General features: G+C 40.4%; 1 protein-coding gene across 2 annotated transcripts in view; it reads left to right on the top strand.

Moving 5' to 3' along the window:
• Positions 1 to 22,369, top strand: part of LOC123498578 — a 168,635-nt gene that overhangs the window by 115,680 nt on the left and 30,586 nt on the right. For both annotated transcript variants that reach the window (XM_045245830.1, XM_045245831.1), the window contains exons 2-3: positions 13,337 to 13,456; positions 20,898 to 21,544. In XM_045245830.1, the coding sequence (XP_045101765.1) occupies positions 13,337 to 13,456; positions 20,898 to 21,544 (767 nt within the window). The remainder of the gene's footprint in view (positions 1 to 13,336; positions 13,457 to 20,897; positions 21,545 to 22,369) is intronic.

Here is a 22,369-nt window from a genome sequence, read left to right as displayed (position 1 = left end):
TAATTTTGTCATGATATTTTCAAAGTGCTTCATGTTATCCCTTTGGTGAGTAGGATCAATTTCTAAGTCTGATTGCAGTTTGTCTTGCGTTCATATAATTTTTGCCTTTCGTGATGCTTAGAATGAAGGAAGACGTTTGACTTTAATAAAAGGCAAGTTATTCTCTCTGTCTGTCTCTCTGTCTGTCTGTCTGTCTGTCTGTCTGTCTGTCTGTCTGTCTGTCTGTCTGTCTGTCTGTCTGTCTGTCTGTCTCTCTCTCTCTCTCTCTCTCTCTCTCTCTCTCTCTCTCTCTCTCTCCATCTATCTATTTCTCTATCTCTCTATCTCTCTATCTCTCTGTCTGTCTGTCTGTCTGTCTGTCTGTCTGTCTGTCTGTCTGTCTGTCTGTCTCTCTCTCTCTCTCTCTCTCTCTCTCTCTCACACACACACACACACACACACACACACACACACACACACACACACACACACACACACGAGGACAGCGGCACGTCTCCTCAGTCACCTCAATCTGACACTCGTGTATTGGAGGCACAATCTGGCCGTCTCTTTTCCTGACATGCTTTACTCGCCCCGCCTCACGTATTCATCTCTCACGCAAAACGTTTCCACCACAAACTCTCGTCACAGCTGATTCAATTTTGTATTCAGCGCTTTTATGTCTCCATTTCAATTCTGTGTTTAATTTTGCCCTTCGTCCCGCGCCGCGCCGCCTTCACCGCCCGCTCATATGTAATAGCACGTAGAAAATATGTGTGTTGCTTTTATTTCATCCGTTGATATATCCATTCCTTTTACACCGTATCGCATTATTACAATTATTTCCATTACTTTATATCTCTAAGTACTTATCAATTTGTGATGTTTCCTGTACTTTTTTTTTTTTTTATCCTCAAATTGCATTGTAAACATATCGTATTTAAAAGGTCAATCTTCTTTTCTCCTACTAATGAGATTAAAATAATGTGATTTTTCTACTACAGAGCAATGAAGCTGTCCGCGTGTTTGTTTGCCTGTCTGTCCTGTTGTCCGCTTCTAAGCCTCTCTATCTTCCTGTCTGTCTGTCTATCTGTTTACTACACTGTCTTTTTATAACAATGCTTGCCTGTCTGTCGTCTTGTCTTTCTGTCCGTCTCTCTATCTGTCATTTTTATTTATTTTTATCCATTCTTAAGTCCATCTACTTTAGTGAGTGGCATTTCAACTATCTTCACTTCAGTTCTTTTTTTCTTCGCTCTCTTTGTCTGGCATTGTGTGAGTCTACAACCTCTCTCTCTCTCTCTCTCTCTCTCTCTCTCTCTCTCTCTCATGAAGGGACACTGAATATCTTTATGGCAGTTGACTCGTAAGAGCTTCCTGCATTTTTCTCTTTAATTTTAAGAGTCACAAGCGCCACTCACTCTTCGTGCCTCCATTTGCTGAACTTAGAGAGTTTTTCCAACGACTTGAGACAACTTGCTGAACGTTGTCGATTTACGACGTATGAAGACATTTATTTATTTATTTGTGTCACTCAATGTAGGAGACTTTCTTGAATGGGGAGAAATTCAATAGTATAGGATTGCTTTCTACATATTCTCTCTCTCTCTCTCTCTCTCTCTCTCTCTCTCTCTCTCTCTCTCTCTCTGTGTGTGTGTGTGTGTGTGTGTGTGTGTGTGTGTGTGTGTGTGTGTTTCGCTTTCATTGCTTACATTTTTCTTGCACACCCTTTCAGTCTCTTTTTTTTTTTCTCTTACTTCATCCCTTTTGCTCAGCAGCACACACACACACACACACACACACACACACACACACACACACACACACACACACACACACACACACACACACACACACACACACACACATTCATTGACCTCTTCAACCTTTTACTCTTTCATGATCTTTTTTTCTCGCCTCTATTCACTGCCCTGTCCTTCTCCTTATTAATGCTGCCTTTCAAACTTTTATATGCTTCACCGTCTGTAAGTTGTTTCTTTGTTTCTCTCTCTCTCTCTCTCTCTCTCTCTCTCTCTTTTATATTCATGTTACTCTCTGAATGCTTTTTTTCAAATCCTTTCCTGCTTTCTTTCTTTCTCTTTTTCTTCGTTTCTTTCCTTCCTTATCTTTACTTCCTCTCATCATCCGGCATCTTTCTCCTTCCCTTTAGAAAACCCTTAGAGGAAACTTTTCAGGTGTACGATGGAAACTTTTCTCCTTTACTTTTAAAATCTAGGAATTCATGGTGCCTGTTGCCATGCTCTCTCTCTCTCTCTCTCTCTCTCTCTCTCTCTGACAACATAAAGTGAGTGATCTCCGCCTTACACTTTTCTTTTTTTCTTTTTTCTCTAGTGAAATTTGTCAATTGTTTAAATACATTCATAAAAAAGTGAGATTTGCGTAATAGCTTTTTGTCGCTTCTGTTTCCACCCTCAGCATTTATCTATCTGTTTATTTACATTCTCTCTCCACCTCCTCCTCCTCCTCATCCTCCTCCTCTCCTATCTTCTCCCTCCTACTCTTCCCCTCTATTCCCCTGTTTCCTCCTCGCTTCGCAAACACACGCACACGCAGGCCATCGCTCATCGCCCCATCACACACCTCGCAAAGCTCCCCATTCATATCACTTAGTCATATAAATCTTACAGTTTTTTACGCTTTTTCAAATATTTCCTCAGTTTATCCATGAATTCACGGCACTTTGTATTCTGTATTCATTCATTTTCTGTCTCTCGGTCTCTCTCTCTCTCTCTCTCTCTCTCTTACACCATGCTTCGAGTCATTTGGAGAGTTTTTCACAATTTTTGTTTTCTTCCCTCGCTTCACGTACCCTAGCTCCATTTTGCATGTGCTTTTACCCTTCATTTCTCCATTACCATTTCTTTCTTTTCTTACTTCACTCCCTTCTCTTCCTCCTCCTCTTCCTCCTCCTCCTCCTCCTCCTCCTCCTCTATTAATTTAAAAGACGGAGCAGTGTATAGAACTTTTTGTCATCGCAGAAAATTAGCAAGTTGTCCATTTCCTTTCTTTCTTTCATCATTTTGTCGTTTTCTTCAGTCAGCTTCATTTCTTCAGTCTTTCTTCCACAATTGACTCGCCTCAGTGTACGTGCATAGTTTCTTTTCATTTACTGTTCTTAATTTGAATCATTTACTGGTCCCCCTTCGTAATTTTCCGCTGATTTCTTTTTACATTCTTTCTTTCAGTGGTAAAGTGTAAGGTGATCTGTCTGTTTTTTTTTTTTGTCTTTTTATCTGTTTCTCTGTCTGTCTGTCTGTCAGTGTCTTTGTCTTTCTGGTTAATTTTCTCTGTATCTAGCTTTGTATAGATCTATTTCTGTTTGTCTGTTTTCTGTCTGTTTATATGTCTGTTTGTGTGTGTCTTTGTCTGTCTGTCTGTCTGTATACCTAGCTGTGTGTCTATCTGTATGTTTATTTGTCTGTTTTCCTGTCTGTTTATTTGTTTACCTGCCAGTCTGTGTGTTTTTGTCTGTCTGGTTAACTGCCTGTATATTTAGCTGTGCATCTATCTTTATGTCTATTTGTCTGTTTTGTCTGTTTATCTGTCTATCTGTCTGTCTGTCTGTGTTTCTGCTTGTATGATTAACTGTCTGTATATTTAGCTCTATGTTTGTCTGTTTTTGTTTTTCTAGTTGTCTGTATGCATCTCTTTGTCTGTGTATGTCTGTCTGTCTTCTCTCTGTTATGTATGTATGTATGAATGTATCATCAGACACTCTGTAGGCATCACTGGAGTCATTACCACCATGAACTAAATACAGTAGCCATTCGCCAAAGAGAAAAAAGAGAGTAATAGCTTCATGAGTGTTATGTACCCACGAACGTGCGGCCCACACTGCACCACGCGCCGCTTCAATGATGCACGAACCAGAGGGAGTACGTTTACATTCTCTTTACATTGACCTTTTTCCTCCTGGTTAAGTGTTTTCATGGGTAGTTGTAAAGATGATATATTTCCATGGCGTATCATTATTATCAGCGCTATCACTGCATTGTATTTTTCTAAACGTTTATTTTTTTTTTTGTACTATTAGTTGAGAGGGGCACACAATATCAACATCCCGTACTTTTTTGTCATTAGCCTTTTCTCTGCTGTTTTCTTTCCCTCCCTCTTGTTATGTACGAATTTTTCTAACGCTCATATTCTCTTTTCTATTTTAGTATCAGCCAAGAGCAAGTGTTTGTTTCATGCACTAAGTTCTGTCTGTGTCCATGGCAACGTTTTTTTTTTTTTTTTCTTTACAGTGCTTTGAATGATGAGGAATAATTGCAACAATGAAAAGGTTAAAAGAATATTTACTCGTACTACTGCTTTTGCCTCTACTGTTCGCATTTGTATAGATGGTCATGTACGTTGGCTGCGATTCAATACACTGCACTTCCCCATCAGACACTAGAGAAAATAGAAGAAGGTAGAAAAACAATCACAAACAAAAGGACATATTAACGGAAATAGATAAGAAAGATCAGGCTGAATACAATATATAAATGAAAAGAATAAGAAGAAATACATTTATGAAGGAGAAAGGCCAAGACAAAAGAGGAAAACCAGCAGAAATAAACATCGCGAGAAAAAAAAAAAAATTGGCAAAATTATGTATGCATTCCAAGCAACACACGCCGCAGGGAGAGAAAATTTATGATTTCTGCGATTACAACGAAAAATTAATCACAACACTTCCTGCCCCAAGGATGTAATGGCTGGGTAAGAACACGTGCCTTGTAGAAAACGCAGGTGTCTTTTTTCCTTCACCGCACACACACAAACACACACATACATACATGCTGTTCCTGGCTTAATCTAATACTATGGTTGTCTAAGAAATGCCATATTAATGCAAATTGAGAATGGAAGCAAATTTTCCAGTCAATGTCGTGAGCACTCAGAGAAGGGACGTGCTCCTTTCTGTAGCCTGTATAGGGGAAAGAATGGGAAGAATAGAGGAGGGAGGAGGGCAAAAAATGTAGCAAGGTAGAGTAGAAATGGGAGGGCTATTTTAGGATGGAAAAGAGAAGGTAGGAATGAATCGTAAAGGGAAGATAGATAGAAAGACTGTATATTTTTGCTGAGAGGGAATGAGAGAGGAAAAAATGGCAAGAAAACGAGAAAAGAAATTGAAGGGAAAACTCTGGGGATGGGAAACAGGTTACAGGGAAGTCACGAGAGGAAGAGAACAGGAAAAGACTTGTGTTCTTATTCCAGGAAAGAAAGAAAGGAAAACGGGAAAAGAAAGACAATAGATGGTAATGGAAAAGAAAGAGAGAATTGGGAAAGTGGAGGAAGAGAGAGAGAGAGGCAAGGAATAGTGAAACGGAGAAAAGGAAAAGACAAAAGAAATGGAATGAGAAAATATTCATTATAAAACACAGGAAAGGTGTAGAAACAGAGGAAAAGAGAGTGAAACTGAAGAAAAGAAGACTCGGGATATGGAATAAAAAAAGAAACAATAACGACTTATGATAGAAAGAGAAAAAAAAAAAAAATAAAACATAACTAAACAAAACAAAACCAAAAACAAAACCAAACAAACTACAATATAAACCTCAGAAATTTTTGACTGAAGGAAAAAAATAAGAAACATGAAGGAAAAATAATAACAGGAAAAAAAATAATAACAGTTTACTTTCTAATAGCATACTTTTAAGACACAACCATGGTGCAGATTCCGTTCCCCGCCCACACCCGCCCACCACCGCCCATCCCGCCCACCCCTACCCACCCTGCCCTCAGGAATGTGTCTTCAGGTTCTTCCTCTGCAGCAAAAAGGAAGCAAAACGACAAGGACACGGAAAAGGAGGGATGGTTACGAAGAAGAGAGAAAAAAAGTGTAGTAGGAAGAGAAGTTGGAGGAGGAGGAGGAGGAGGAGGAGGAGGAGGAGGAGGAGGAGGAGGAGGAGGAGGAGGAGGAGGAGGAGGAGGAGGAGGAGGAGGAGGAGGAGGAGGAGGAGGAGGAGGAATTGGGAGCTGTGATGATGGTAGAGGAGGAGGAGGAGGAGAGAGAGAGAGAGAGAGAGAGAGAGAGAGAGAGAGAGAGAGAGAGAGAGAGAGAGAGAGAGAGAGAGAGAGAGAGAGAGAGAGAGAGAGAGAGAGAGAGAGAGAGAGAGAGAGAGAGAGAGAGAGAGAGAGAGAGACAAATAGACAGAAAAGAAACAGAATCTAGTCTCATTTTCTTTTTCTGAATATAGGAACTCCCCTTGTCCTCTTCCTTTCCTCCTCCTCCTCCTCCTCCTCCTCCTCCTCCTCCTCTTAAACTCCTCCAGAAGATCGTTTTTCCTCACCCTTCAAACCCTTGTTACCCGCTCGTCTGAGGCATGACGGGGGAAGATATCTGCCTCTTACAACCATCTATCCTTCCTCTCTTATAATCCTTTTCCCCTTCTTTTTATTTCCCATCACCTCTCCTTCCTTCGTTCCCTGCTGATTCTGTACCTCCTTTCCCTGTCTGATTTTTTTATATTTTTCATCCCCTTCCCCCTGCTCCTCCTCCTCCTCCTCCTTGTCCTCCTCCTCCTCCTCTTATCGCACGCTTGCAGGAGGAAAAATAGTAAACGACACACAGTGAGGCGATGCTCCCCTGTTTACCTGAGCAAAGAACGTTTTATGCTTCTGGTTCGGGGTTCGGTTTTGGAATAGAAGTGCACGTCTCTCAGTGAACAGAAAAGGAGATTCAGAGCTTTACGAGATGAACACTTGAGACGCTCAGGATAAAGGGAGAGAAAAAAGAGAGTAAACATAGAGACCTACCTACATTTATCTTTTCTTTTTTACTTTTTTTGTTTATTTTTTGCAACATTTTCGAAGCCAAGGGATGTAAGGGAGGAGAAAACAGGATACAGAGAGGAAAGATGGAAGTATTTTGATTATATATGCATTTATTTTCTTTTTATTTGGTACACTTTACATGCTAAAAAAAAAAATACGAGATAAAAGGATGAAAAAGAAAATAGAAGAGGAAAACCGAGTATGACTATTGATTTTCATGTATCATTCTCGACTCTTTTTTTTTTTTTTTTTTTTTTACCTGATGCATTTCCGAAGCCCAAGAAAAATATGTCGGAAAGAGCAAGGCTAGGAAAAAGGAGAGGGGAAGTATTTCGAGCTGAATCCTCCATCTGGTTCAAAAGCCGCAGTGGTCCGCCTCCCTCCCTCCCCGTCAGGCCGCCCATCCTTCACTGTCTCCCGGCCACAAATTTTACGGTAAGGTGAACCATTGAACCATCTCGCACCTCCTTCCTCTCCTCTACTCCTCTTCCCTCCTCCTACTCCGGTTCCTTTCCCTACTCACCACTCCCTTTCATTCTTGGTGCCACACACGTCCCTCCCTTGACACATACTACTGTACATATATACATAATACATAAAAGCGCGCACACACACACACACACACACACACACACACACAGACAGAGACAGTTGTTCCAAACAAATAGAGGCCTTAACTTGGTTCGTCGCGGTAAGAGCTACACGGCGCAGAGCTAAGCCAAGTACCGCGAAAAGAGATCGTTTGAGGCCGGGGACTTTGTTAGAGGAGGCGACATGACCTCAAGTCCTCTACGCTGTGTGCCAGAGAGAGAGAGAGAGAGAGAGAGAGAGAGAGAGAGAGAGAGAGAGAGAGAGAGAGAGAGAGAGAATGAGAGAGAGAGAGAGAGAGAGAGAGAGAGAGAGAGAGAGAGAGAGAGAGAGAGAGAGAGAGAGAGAGAGAGAGAGAGAGAGAGAGAGAGAGAGAGAGAGAGTGTTTGAGAGAGAGAGAGAGAGAGAGAGAGAGAGAGAGAGAGAGAGAGAGAGAGAGAGAGAGAGAGAGAAGGTTCGTGTCTGGGGAGTCCCTATAGGGCACACCACAACAGCGGCAGCTGCAAGGAGAGGAAGCAACAGCATGGGGAGACTTTAGATTTACGCCACAGAAGAAACCATAAAAAAAAAAAAAAAAGAGAGAGAGAGAGAGAGAGAGAGAGAGAGAGAGAGAGAGAGAGAGAGAGAGAGAGAGAGAGAGAGAGAGAGAGAGAGAGAGAGAGAGAGAGAAGAGAGAGAGAGAGAGAGAGAGAGAGAGAGAGAGAGAGAGAGAGAGAGAGAGAGAGAGAGAGAGAGAGAGAGAGAGAGAGAGAGAGAGAGAGAGAGAGAGAGAGAGAGAGAGAGAGAGAGAGAGAGAGAGAGAGAGAGAGAGAGAGAGAGAGAGAGAGAGAGAGAGAGAGAGAGTCCCTGAGATAGAGATACACACCAGTTTGGGAGGGACTTATGCGCTACAGCAACATCGTAGTAGTAGTAGTAGTAGTAGTAGTAGTAGTAGTAGTAGTAGTAGTAGTAGTAGTAGTAGTAGTAGTAGTAGTAGTAGTAGTAGTAGTAGTAGCAGCAGCAGTAATATCTGTAATAACAGCAGCAGTAACATTAGCGGTACAGGACCAATAGTGAGTAACTAGATCTACCTTCCTACAACTGTGGCTCCCTTAACAATGTGTGAGCCTTGGTGCATCAACCCGAGGTCCACACATACCTGAGGCGCTGCCATGCATTACCATGGAGCGGCAAGGGATGGGAAATTAATGAAGGTAACCATGGTAACAGAAGTCAAGTTTATGGAGTGTATTTTAACAAAGACAGGTTCATCTACGGTGATTTATTTATGGTATTACTTTGTTTTAAGTAGATGCTTTATTTTTACGATCTTCATCTGTTGACTACGTATGTGATAAACTCGAGGAAAGAAAGGAAAAAGGGAAGTATTTCGATTAAACATTTAAATAGAAAGGAATGAAAGGAACATGTCACTACTTTGGAATATTTCTAACACGTTTATGGCAATATTGTTAAGTGTAAAATGACAGACATACAAAACAAAGTAGTAATAAAAAAAAGAGTTTGTACAAGTATAAACACGGAAGTTAGGATATTTCAGCGTGATGTTGCTACTTTTCCCTCCACCACGATGCTTACTCGCAAACTTAAAATTGTAATGCCAACCAAACACTTTCAAGAGGAATTTAGGATATTTTTGGGGAATCCCTCTACCACAACGAAATACTTACAAGACAGATTTAGGATATTTTTTCTTGTGGTCGCCCTTCATTTTCCTTTTATTTACATTTCCCTGCCTCATCTCCTACCACCACCAAACCTACGGCCACCGCCAATCAACATGCCTGTACCGACAACTGCGAGTATATCCCTCCCTGTGCCTATCAATACCTGTCGTTCATCATCACGTCCCTGCCACCGCACACTGTCACTACCCTTTGCATCCCTCATGTCAACTAACTTGATGACTTGTTCCTGCTGTGTTCACTCCTCTACACGACTCGCTCTCCCATTTTTTATACCCTTTTTTCATGTATCACTAGTCGCCACCATCGCGCTTCTCTCCTACCAGTCACTCTCCGCTGAAGGCCACACAATCACCGCCCATTCACCCTCGCCCTCCTCACGCCGGGGGTCACAAGGGAGTTGACGCTCGTTTCCGTGATTCACGCGTCAACGTTCAAACGCTCACGTGAAATATTCGTCCTTCTTTCCTTTCTCCTGACCGTTTTCACCCCGGCTGACTTCCGACTCTATCCGTTTGCAGGTCAATAAATATTCCAAAACTGCTCCTTATTCCCCTCCTCCTCATGCCTCCTCCTCCTCCTCCTCCTCCTCCTGGTGCTGCTATCAGGCGCATTATTGACACATACCTTTCGCCAGGAATGTACAAATAGCATGCAGCAGCGAGGGCACCAAGGCTATTGTGGATTCAAATGTATTGATTCGCGCAATGCACTCTCTTTACGGGGGCAAGTTTCTGCTCTCTGCCAATGTTATGAGGGAGGAGGAGGAAGAAGAGGAGGAGGAGGAGGAGGAGGAGGAGGAGGAGGAGGAGGAGGAGGAGGAGAATGAACAAAAGCCAATCTTCTGTTCATAACAAGATATACTCGTATTTTACATTATTCTATAAAAAGAAAAAAACACAGAGAGAGAGAGAGAGAGAGAGAGAGAGAGAGAGAGAGAGAGAGAGAGAGAGAGAGAGAGAGAGAGAGAGAGAGAGAGAGAGAGAGAGAGAGAGAGAGAGAGAGAGTGTAACAGGTTTTATGTATTGTAATCCTCCTTGCTCTCCTTATGAACCAATATAAATATTACTCTCGCATATATTAATCTCCTTTTTTCATTACATATATAATCCATTCTGTATACATCAGCACATAACATACTAATTAATTCATGGATACACTTTGCTTGCAACTAATTATCACCTGAACTCATTTGCATTCCCATTACAATTCGTATATATTCATTATCTATATTTATACATTAATCATTTCCTCTTCGTTTCCTTAATTTATTCTGATATTTTTACTTTTATCTTGAATTCTCCTGTAAGAAAAAAAAATGGAGGGAGAAAAGGAAGAAAAGAAAGAGAGGAGGGATAATTAAAAAAAACAAGAGGAGGAAAGATAAACATTTAGGAAGAAAATAAAAAAAAGAGAACAAAGGAAATATTTTAGAAAGTGTTCTCGTTCAATACATTTCCACTCCCATAGTAGTACACGAAATGCAACTTGCGCTTCCGTTTTCTGTTATTCTATCATTTATTTTTCATTTTTGTGACAAGGTCCTCAGAATTCCTTCCTCTCAGCCTCAACGTGTGTCTCGCCCTCCGTCTCTTTATTTAACTTCCCTTACCTCCTTCCCCTATACGTCTCTCTCTCTCTCTCTCTCTCTCTCTCTCTCTCTCTCTCTCTCTCTCTGGCAGATTCAATTGCCACAATGCACTCCAGCGTGAAGTTAGTTTGCCAGCGACTGTTATATGTAGAAAGCCTCTTGTTTTTGTCATCCTAATTGAGAAACGAGCGAAAAAAAAAAGAGGGAAATAAAGCACAAAGGGGGAAAATTTGCATAAAAAAAAGAAAAGGTACAGGAGATGAATTTTAAGCCTGAATTTTTTTTTTTTGGTTTTAATGGGAGTGGAAGGGTGAAAATCTAATGGAAAATGTAAAAAAGAAACTAGAAATATGAATGTACTATGGTGAAAAGATGAAGATATAGGGAAAATAATGGGAAGAAATAAAGGAGTTAGGTTAGGTTAGGTTATATAAGAGGACACATTAGCTAAGGGACATAATGGAAATGAACTAAAGCTATATACAGGTAAAAAAATAAAAAGAAATGCAATAACAGACGAAGAATAAAGAGGAAAAATGAAGGAAGGATATGTACGAATAAGAAATTAAAACAAAATAAGAGAAAATAAAGAATAATAAGACAAAGACAGACATGGCTGATAAATGAAGGTATATACAGGTAGAAAATACGATAAAAGACGAAACATAAAGAGGAAAATGAAGGAAGGATATGTACGAACAAGAAATGAAAAATATAAGAGAAACTAAAAAAAAAAAATAATAAGAGAAAGACGGGCATGACTGATAAATGCAAAAAAGGGAAACCAACAAAAGATAAAACAAAAAAGAAAAAGAGCTGAAAATTTTAAATAAAAACGAGAATAAATGTAAAAGATAAACGAGAAAGGAAAACGAAGGACAAAAAAAAAAAAGGGAAATACCACAGAGGAAAGAGAAAAGAAAAATACTGATAGGTATGAATGATAAATGTGCAAAAATACCATGAAAGAATAATAAAAAGAAATGAAGGATGGGGAAAAAATGTAGAGAGGCATGAATGACAAATGAGTAAATGGACAACGGAAAGGAAAGGAAACAGAAGGGAATGAAGTACGAGATAAAGGTAAGGAAGGGTATGAATAATAAAACCAATAAATAAAGAATGAAAAAAAAGGAAAAGACTAATAAAAAGAAATGAAAAATAGGGAGAAAATGTGAAGAGGCAAGAATGACAAACAACGGAAAGGGAAACAGAAGTAAAGAAGGGTAGAAATGATAAACCAATAAGTCAACAACGAAAAAAAGGGGAAAAAAATGGACGGTAATGAATGATATCCAAACTAAACACAAATATTACTAAAAAAAAAAAATGAAAATAAGATGAGACAAAAAACCGAAATTATATATAAAAAAAAAGGCAAGTGTAGCTAATAGAACAAAACCACCTTGAGTGAAGGAAAACAAACCAGAAAAAAAGAACTTGGATAAGAAAATAAACGAACAAATAAAAAATAAATAACACTGAATAATGAAAAAAAGAGAATAAGGAAAAAAATGAAAAGACAAATAAACACTAACGAAAACTGAATAAAACTAAATAAAGGAGAAAGAGAAGAGAGGAATATAAAAGAACTAAAGGATTGGTATGAATGATGAAGAGAAAAAAAACACCACGAAAGAAATAAAAAAACATGAAAACAACTGTATTTTTCTGCTGGAAAGAGAAAGAGAGAGAGAGAGAGAGAGAGAGAGAGAGAGAGAGAGAGAGAGAGAGAGAAATATGTTTACCCACTAGTACTTAAAAAAATGGAATAATAGAGACACACAAACATTGCTACTCTATTACGCAGTCGCCGGGAACAAACACAAAAAAAAAAAAAAAAAAAAAAAAACAATGTTATTCTCGCAGTAGAAATTCATGTATTCATTCACTTTTACTACCTTGGGAGGCCCTGGTATGTAAGCCCCGTGCCCTTGTCCATCCCTTCCCTCCTTTCCCCTCACCTCCACACACACACACCCACACACACACACATACATACATACATCTCCTTTCTCTCCCTCCCCATACTTTTCTTCCATACATTTCCTTCTTCTATATAATCTTTCAGTGTCTCTTCATCATCTTCCCATCTCTCTGTCCTTCCATATTCAAGTCCTTATCATTTTATTTTTTCCATCTACTTTTTTTAGATCTTTATTTCCATCCATACACACAGACACACACATACACACATTCAATTCCATATTTTCTCTCTCTCTCTCTCTCTCTCTCTCTCTCTCTCTCTCTCTCTCTCTCTCTCTCTCTCTCTCTCTCTCTCTCTCTCTCTCACTCCAGCACTTTTCATCTCCCTCACATCTCCACCTCAATCCCAAGTCACCTCACCTCTCCCTCTCCATTCCCTCTCGAAACTCCTCCAGTTAGTCTCTCCTCCCTTCACATTCCCTCTCTCTCTCTCTCTCTCTCTCTCTCCCTTTCTCTCCCTCTCCACACTGACCACCCTGCTTCCTTCCTCCTCCACGTTTCCTGTCGCTTTCCCTTCCACATATATACAGTTCCCTCCACTTCCACACACTAACACCCTCCCCACTTACTCCACACCCCTACCGCGACTTTCCGGCATCCTCACTTCCTTCCTTCACACCGCAAAGCACACCTGACCCCTTCCTTTATCCCCTCACATACCTGCCTTCCTCTCTCCCTCTCTCTATATTTCTAACAGCCGTGTCTCTCTTCCTCTCCCCAACAGGCGCTGCGGAGGGTGAAGCGCGCCATCTGGCCACGCCCTTCACATCTTCCAGCAGCGCGTCTTCATCGTTTCCAGAGGGTAGCAATGCCGACGCCGTGTACGTGGATGGGAAGCACACAGGTGAGATGATGTGTAAACAAGGAAACTGATGAATGAGTAGATATATGTACTGAGTGATTGGTTAACGGATAGGCGGATAAGTAGGTAGATATATAGGTAGAGAGATAAGTAGTTAGTTTGGTTGATTGATTGATAGAAAAATTGGTAGATTTACTGACTGACAGGTAATAAGTAACCAGATATTTGTATAGAGTGATTAGTTAACAGACAGACAGATAAGTACGTAGGTATATAAGTAGATACATAAGTAGTTAGTTAGGTTGACTGGTAAAAAAGAGGTAAATCTATTGAATGATAGACTGATAGATAGATAAATAGATAAACTAATCGACTGATAGGTACACAAACAAATAAATGTATATAGATAGATTGATAGATAAATAGACAGGCTAACTGATAGAAAGATAGATAGCATAGGTCTAAATATATACAGATACAATCAGATACATATGATTCAACTAGATAGAAAGAGATATGGACATAAATACATCGACTGATAGAGTAGGTAAGTAGTAGTGTAAATAAGTAGACATGTAAGTAGACAGCTGGGTACAGAGAAATATAAATTGCTAAACACACCAAATTAAAAGACATGCATGCCTTCCAAGCTCCACAAATAAAGTAAACTCAACACGAAATGAATAATAATATCAAAAGCTGGATTAAATTATGAATGTAGTTAATCTAATCTGAATTACATAAACTAATTGAATAATGGATATAAATCTCGTACATGTTAACTACTATGGATATAAAAATTACTTATTGAAGAAATACTGTCCTGCTCATATCTATTTATTTATCCTTATTTACTTAATCTATTCATGAATCATTGTATTATTCTTTCTGCCGAGCTCCCTGACTCATTACGTAAACAAGCTTATACACGTGACTACGACCACTGACTAACAATATACTGGTGTCATTTGGCCTGGAAAATTGATCTCAGCTGTTCCGGAACATGAAAAAAATATAACATGTATTCTTTATGGGGCAGCAATTGAACTAGAAATCGCCACCTTACATTTCCAAGTACTCGTGTCATTGCATTCTTGTGGGATACATAAATTTGTCTGACATTCTTATTCTATCTATAAAAGTACTTCAGAAAATTATGATACGCACTCTGACTGAAGATATTTTGACCTCCTTTCCTGAGAAGCTGAATATATATATATATATATACGTTACTCATCATCAAGTCCATAAGAGTAAACACAAATATATGACGAATAATAGGTAGTGTGTGTGTGTGTGTGTGTGTGTGTGTGTGTGTGTGTGTGTGTGTGTGTGTGTAATATTTTGTTTAATTAAGGAATACACGTGACCTTTCTCCAGCTGACGAGAAAAAACCTGTCAGAAAGAAAGAGTTAGAAAATGAATTAGAGACATGACAGTTCGTGATGTTATTACTTACAGTGAAGGATCAAGAGTGAAATGCAGGAATGTTCTACCGTAAAAGTGAACAAAAATTAAACAGAAAAATCTCTCTCTCTCTCTCTCTCTCTCACTTTGTATGCGTAGTCCAATTTTACGCTATTTAACTAGAGAAAGAGAGAGAGAGAGAGAGAGAGAGAGAGAGAGAGAGAGAGAGAGAGAGAGAGAGAGAGAGAGAGAGAGAGAGAGAGAGAGAGAGAGAGAGAGAGAGAGAGAGAGAGAGAGAGAGAGAGAGAGAGAGAGGAAAAGGAGGAATGCGAAAAGGGAGAATCTAATTGCCCCAATGAAATTTGAGGGAGTGAAGGTGTAAACAAAGACGGAGGTGTGTGTGTGTGTGTGTGTGTGTGTGTGTGTGTGTGTGTGTGTGTGTGTGTGTGTGTGTGTGTGTGTGTGTGTGTGTGTGTGTGTGTGTGTGTGTGTGTGTGGATCGTTTGCAACGTAGGTATATATACGAAGGCAGTGTGTACATAAGGGTGACATATACAATACTTGGAACTGCTCCTGTGTGTGTGTGTGTGTGTGTGTGTGTGTGTGTGTGTGTGTGTGTGTGTGTGTGTGTGTGTGTGTGTGTGTGTGTGTGTGTGTGTGTGTGTGTGTGTGTGTGTGTGTGTGTGTGTGTGTGTGTGTGTGTGTGTGTGTGTGTATAGGCCCAGACAGATGACAATATACTATGATTATAATCAAACAAACCTCTAGAATGTAACAGAAAGCAATTTAAGACCCAGAGAGAGAGAGAGAGAGAGAGAGAGAGAGATAGTTTTCTTTCCCAACTTGACTTGCAGCTCGAGGGGAAGGATTCAGGGAAGCAGTAATTCTAACCTTCAAACCCCAACAAGCAATTAAGACTTTAAGGCAGAAAAGTGTCCCTCATATTCGAAAAAGAAATTACAGAAATCTAGGAACTACATAATTAATCAACTCGGGAGACAAATACACATCTGACCAACTGAAGTGAGGAGCAGTGGCATGTGAAGATCATATATATATATATATATATATATATATATATATATATATATATATATATATATATATATATATATATATATATATATATATATATATATATATATAAAGAATGTGCAAGAAAAAAACTGGATCTAATGAAATGAGAGCTTTGAAGATTTTGATACTGAAAGAATAAAAGTTAGATTAAATGGAAATTTCAGGTAGTCTAAAATTGAAATATGATTAATGCAGATGATCAAGAATGAATAAAATCGAAAGTTTTTATCAAGTGGAAATTAAAAAAGAATAGGATAAATGAAACTATATTGTACAAAAGTAGATGAAATTTAGAAAAAAAAGAGGAAAAACAATAAACCAAATAACAGTTCCAAGAAACATTTATAGAAATGTTTGACAGAATTACACACACAATTAATAAAAAGTACTCTCATTAATAAACAACCAATTCACAAGATCTATTAGTAATTCGATCAGGTAATGTAATTCTGGACGATAATGTCAATTGTTCGATAAGGTTTACTGAAACTTATTAAAATGCAAATCACGAGTAGCGACGCAGGCAAATCATGAGTAATAAAATATCCCGCTTCTATAAATAATCTACAACAAATACCTTTCAGGATAATAAGAGCTAATTACTAGGCGAGGAACAAAGCAATAGAAAAATAGCAATAACAAAATGGCTTTCGCGAATACAAGTCCTGAAAAAAGGCTAACTCTAATTAATTAAATAAACACAAGAAAATTAAAGAGGAATGTGTAATGAAAGAAAATAAACTGGTCTTCCCCGGCGTCATGAGAGAGAGAGAGAGAGAGAGAGAGAGAGAGAGAGAGAGAGAGAGAGAGAGAGAGAGAGAGAGAGAGAGAGAGAGAGAGAGAGAGAGAGAGAGAGAGAGAGAGAGAGAGAGAGAGAGAGAGAGAGAGAGAGAGAGAGAGAGAGAGAGAGAGAGAGAGAGAGAGAGAGAGAGAGAGAGAGAGAGAGAGAGAGAGAGAGAGAGAGAGAGCGGAACGTGGCCCACCAACACTGCTCGTCACTCCCCTGAGCCGTGTAGCGCAGGAATGTAGCGGCTGCGGGTATCGAGACATCAGTGTGGGGAAAGGAGACATACGGCCGCCGCTCCAAGTGTCTGTCTATCGGGCCCACAGCGGAGGACAAATCAGACAGAGACGAACGTAACAACACGATTTATGTCGACAACCTTGTTTAGACGAAGATCTTGCCGGTAAAAAGTCACGAATCCGTCTCGTGTTGAGTTTGAAGAGCCGCTTATGATCAGCTGTAAAGAAAGGCATGATGTGTAAAGGGACGTGGTGGTAAACAAAGGTAAACAAGAAGATGAGAGAGGAGATAATGAACGACAAGGTTAAAAGAAAATACATGGATTATACAAGGACGTGTGATGATAAACTGGGAGAGGAGAAGAAGAGATGGAAGAAAAACGATATGAAAAGAAATATGCGATAGGAACAAGAGATGGTAAACAAGGAAGAGACGATGTGGATAAGAGAAAAATTAGTGAAAACTAAATATACGACAAATAAAAGTAACAAAAGAAAGAAAACAAGAGCGAATGATGATGAATACATAACTGCTGATAGAAGAAAAAAAGAGGAAAGAAGGGAAAATAAATGCGGGGGAACTAAATTGTCAGAAACGAGAATATTTGAAAAGAAAAGAGGGAGAAGAGAAGCAAAAAAAAAAAAAAAAAAAGAAAGACATGAGGAGTGAACGAGAGAGAGTAAAGTAATGGAGAAATAGGAGCAAACAAAGTGGTGAGAGGGATGGAGGTAAAAGTGAAATGGGGAAGGGGAAGGAAATACTAAAGGGAAAGTGGGAATAGAACAGGATAAGAGGGGAGAGCAACGGGGAATGAGATAAGGGAGAGGAATAATAGCAAAAGGATAAGAGGGGAGAGACATGAGGAAAGAAAAAAAAAGAGGAGAAAATGAGGAGGGAGGATGAGTACGGTGACAAACTGGGAGATGGTAAGCCTTAAAACAAAACCCCGTCAAAGTCGAGGAAATGACAATAAACAACAAAAGCAGCGCCCTTACTGACAAGGAATATTTTCGTACTAACTCCACCCCAGCTCCTCCATTGTCACCTTTTCAAAACAAGCCCTTTCATCTTATTTACTCAGCGTCAGCCAAACAAGGAGAGAAAACGAGACAAAATCACTAACAAGAAGCTTAATTCATCCCACACACCTTTACACTGGATAATGAGGACCACAGAGAAAGCAAGGTAGAACAGACGACATAGAAGGGACGTTTTTCTTCTCTCTACTCATTATACGTAGCGATGAAGCAAAATTCAACCTTTAAAAAGCTTCGAAAAATAAAAGTCAATGCAATATGACACGCGTACCTCAATCCAATGAATATTTGAATTGATATGTGTGTGTGTGTGTGTGTGTGTGTGTGTGTGTGTGTGTGTGTGTGTGTGTGTGTGTGTGTGTGTGTGTGTGTGTGTGTGTGTGTGTGTGTTTCACTGTTTGATCTGCTGCAGTCTCTGACGAGACAGCCAGACGTTACGGAACGAGCTCAGAGCTCATTATTTCCGATCTTCGGATAAGCCTGAGACCAGGCACACACCACACACCGGGGCAACAAGGTCACAACTCCTCGATTTACATCCCGTACCTACTCACTGCTAGGTGAACAGGGGCTACACGTGAAAGGAGACACATCCAAATATCTCCACCCGTCCGGGGAATCGAACCCCGGTCCTCTGGCTTGTGAAGCCAGCGCTCTAACCACTGTGTGTGTGTGTGTGTGTGTGTGTGTGTGTGTGTGTGTGTGTGTGTGTGTGTGTGTGTGTGTGTGTGTGTGTGTGGATAAGGTGGAATCCAATCAGATACAGTATTACTTACGCAGCATTATCAGCATGTTAATCAGATGCATTACCTTATATACACACCAGTACACCACTACCTACTCTCTCTCTCTCTCTCTCTCTCTCTCTCTCTAAAGAATATGATAGTTTTTCTACTTTATTGATAGATAGAAAAATTCAATTAAAATTATTGCTGGAGGTGTGTGTGTGTGTGTGTGTGTGTGTGTGTGTGTGTGTGTGTGTGTGTGTGTGTGTGTGTGTGTAATTCACCTCGGTCGCCTACTGGTCACCCAGCCAGTGTTCCCCATTACGGAGCGAGCTCAGAACTCATAGACCGATCTTCGGGTAGGACTGAGACCGCAACACACTCCACACACCGGGAAAGCGAGGCCACAAACCCTCGAGTTACATCCCGTACCTATTTACTGCTAGGTGAACAGGGGCTACACATTAAGAGGCTTGCCCATTTGCCTCGCCGCGCCGGGACTCGAACCCGGCGCTCCTGATTGTGAACAGAACGTGCTAACCACTACACTACGCGGTGTGTGTGTGTGTGTGTGTGTGTGTGTGTGTGTGTGTGTGTGTGTGTGTGTGTGTGTGTGTGTGTGTGTGTGTGTGTGTGTATGATGCTAAGGAACAAAACACTGTATACTCAAAACACGTATAGTTCAGTGTTGCTTAATTAGGACGTGAAATATGTTTTTGTGAGTGGGAAGTAAGAAAAGCAAGACAAAAAAAGTGGTGTGGTGTTCTTTCAGCATGTGTTGTCATTTACCTTTAGTATTACAACCACGGCTGCCTTGGAATCTGGCTTAAAAAACATAAGCTTGATGTAATGCAGAGCCTCTTTACTCTGGAGTTTAAAACAGAAAATTTAAAACAACACAGGAAAAAAAAAATTGATGCAGAAAAAATAATATATACGCCATAACGAAGGAGATACTATTTGTTCTATTTGGCTTTTCTTGATTTATTTTTTCTTTATTTTTTTATTTTCATGTATTTATTTATTCTTATTTATTTATTTATTCATTTACTTTGTTTTAATTTATGTATTTATTTATTTATTTATTTATTTTTATTTTTATTTTTGTTTATCTATTTATTTATTTATTTTTTTTTTTTTTTTGTGTGTGTGTGTCAAACGCCTAGAGCAGAAAATTTGAGAATCCTTCTATTTGTATATCGTCATTATTTCCTGGTTTCCTGTTGAAGGGTGAAAGTCGAGGAAAGGAAAAAATAAATGAAAATAATAGTAGAAGCAAGAAGAGAGAGAGAGAAAAAAAAACATGTCTGGAGTAGGAGGATGACAAAGGGACTTCAGATAATCCAAGGCTACTGTGGCAAAAAAAAAAAAAAAAAAGAAAAAAAAATAAAAACCAGCCACTTTTGTTTAAGTTCACTCCGACAAACAGCTGCTTCACATGGATTTTGTCAGAAGCCTTTTACTTGATCAGCTGAAACTCCACAACATAAATGCCATCTGATTAAATGTGCGATGGAGAATTACATACATATAATATTAGACGTAAACGATTGAAAATAACAAATAGATGCGATATATTGAATTTTAAACATCGATGGCATTTGCTGAATAACATTAAGTGAATTGATACAGTAGAACGATAAATAGACACGTAATGAGTATTTGCTTATGGTAATTTCTGGTGCATAAAAGAGTTTTCCTTCCAAGTGAGCGATAACTTTAGGAGACTGATATATATAACCTTTGTCAGAAGTAAGATAATTATATTCAACGTAATACAATTTATTCCAGGACTGCAACACTTTTTGATAACGTAGGGAAGGTGAGGGGGAGGGCAATATTAGCAGGGAACGGGAGAGAGTCGTAGAGAAAGAAAGGAAGAGAACAATATTGGTAGGATGGGAAAGGAACAGAGGGGAGAGGAATAATTAGGAAAAGAGAAGGGAGAGATGAAAAGAGGCAAAGAAACACTGCATCGTTATCGTTAAAAAATACTGACCTTACTGCAGTAATAGATAAGAATGACTGTCTTCTTCCTCTGTATACAATAAAGAACAAACACGAAAGGAAAGCATCAAATAGGTGTTAACATTTTTTTCCCTCGTCCATCGCTCACAACACTGACTGACTGACGCCTCACAAAGCACAGATCATTGCACCTCTCAACTGAAAAACAGTAAAAACTAACTGAGTGCCTTTCCTGTTCCTTCCAGGCCGTCAAATCTCAACACTGCCGTACCTGAGGCCCCAACACACCCCCGTTCCTCACCAGTGGCACGGCGAGACCTACAACCCGCACCACCGCGTCCCCCAGCAACACTCCTCCCACCACCACAACCACAACCACCACCACCACTTCACCCACAACAACCACCACCTCCACCGCTGGGAAATAGAAGGCGGCAGGCTGGGGGTCGAGGAGGAGGAAGAGGAGGACGCAGAGAGAATAGAAAATGGGAAGAATGTAAATGGAGAATGGATCTCGAACCGCTTCTCCATATCCTCCTCCCATCAACATCACAAACACCACCGCCAGAAGCAGACGCCGCAGTCCTCCATGAGGCGGAGATCAAGCACTTCCGCGGCGCGAGGCGAGGAGGGAGGATATGCATTCAGGGTGGACGAGAAGAGCGGGGTGCGGCGAGTGATAGCGGTGCGGGAGATGGCGGGGCGCGGCAGCAGGGCAGCTGGTGACAATCCAAATGGCATGGCCCGCCTACTGGACTTCCCTCAGGATGACTCCACGGTGGGACCTCCCCCGGGACCGAGTTTCGACCGTAATTTACCGCGCAACATCACCATGCAGGCGGGACAGACGGCGGTGCTCTCCTGTAGGGTGTTCAACGTCAACGATAAATCGGTAAGTTGAGGACGAATATACTCCATCTTCCTTAGCTTTGGCAGGGAGTGACTAAGGGGAGACAGCAAGGTATCAAGGGAATCCAGCACGCAGTGAACCCAAATGACTCTACTCCCGCTACAGGGATTAGACTTGCATAAGCGAGGGAGCAAATACAACTTTTACCATGGAAGAAGGTTAAGCCAGCTGGAGTCGGGTATGGATATGCGCCAGGTGGGGACCTCCACCACCATTGGACACGGCGCTGAATTCACCTGACGCATCGATTATTCTGGCCTGCCACCTTGGGACACGGAGGCCGGCGCGGAAGGCCCATATTCCGGCCTGCCTGCCGCTGCTACCCACCTTTCCCTGCCTCCTCGACGAGGGCTGGCCTTTCCATTAGCAGTCTATCATGCCGCAGCCCAGCAGAGATGAACACGCTCCCGGAATGATACCAATCCAGCCTTAATAGGAACGGCTGACTTTGTATACAGAAGCAAACTATGTAGACACAGAAGACGACGCAGTGTTAATCGCCCTAACGATGCTTTTTTTTTATCTAAGAGGAAAAAGAGACGCATAACCTTCCATGCCATGACGATCAAATCTGCGTTAATCATCTCTTAAAGGAAAATGGGAATGTCTATCGTGGAAAGCAGAGGAAAAGACAACACACACACACACACACACACACAAACACTATACACACAAATACACAGCGTTGGTATGATAAAGGAGGTCAGCAACTCCAGCCAGTTTGTTTGCTGTGAGAGAGGCAGAGCTGTCAGTGTTTGTACCGGAAACGAAAAATAAAAGAAGTCAAACAAAATAACATGAACGGAA

The sequence above is a fragment of the Portunus trituberculatus genome, chromosome 48 (assembly GCF_017591435.1).
Source record: "Portunus trituberculatus isolate SZX2019 chromosome 48, ASM1759143v1, whole genome shotgun sequence".
In the NCBI taxonomy this organism is placed as follows: domain Eukaryota; kingdom Metazoa; phylum Arthropoda; class Malacostraca; order Decapoda; family Portunidae; genus Portunus; species Portunus trituberculatus.
Note: the sequence above shows the minus strand (reverse complement) of the source record. Positions and strands in the feature narration are given on the sequence as shown.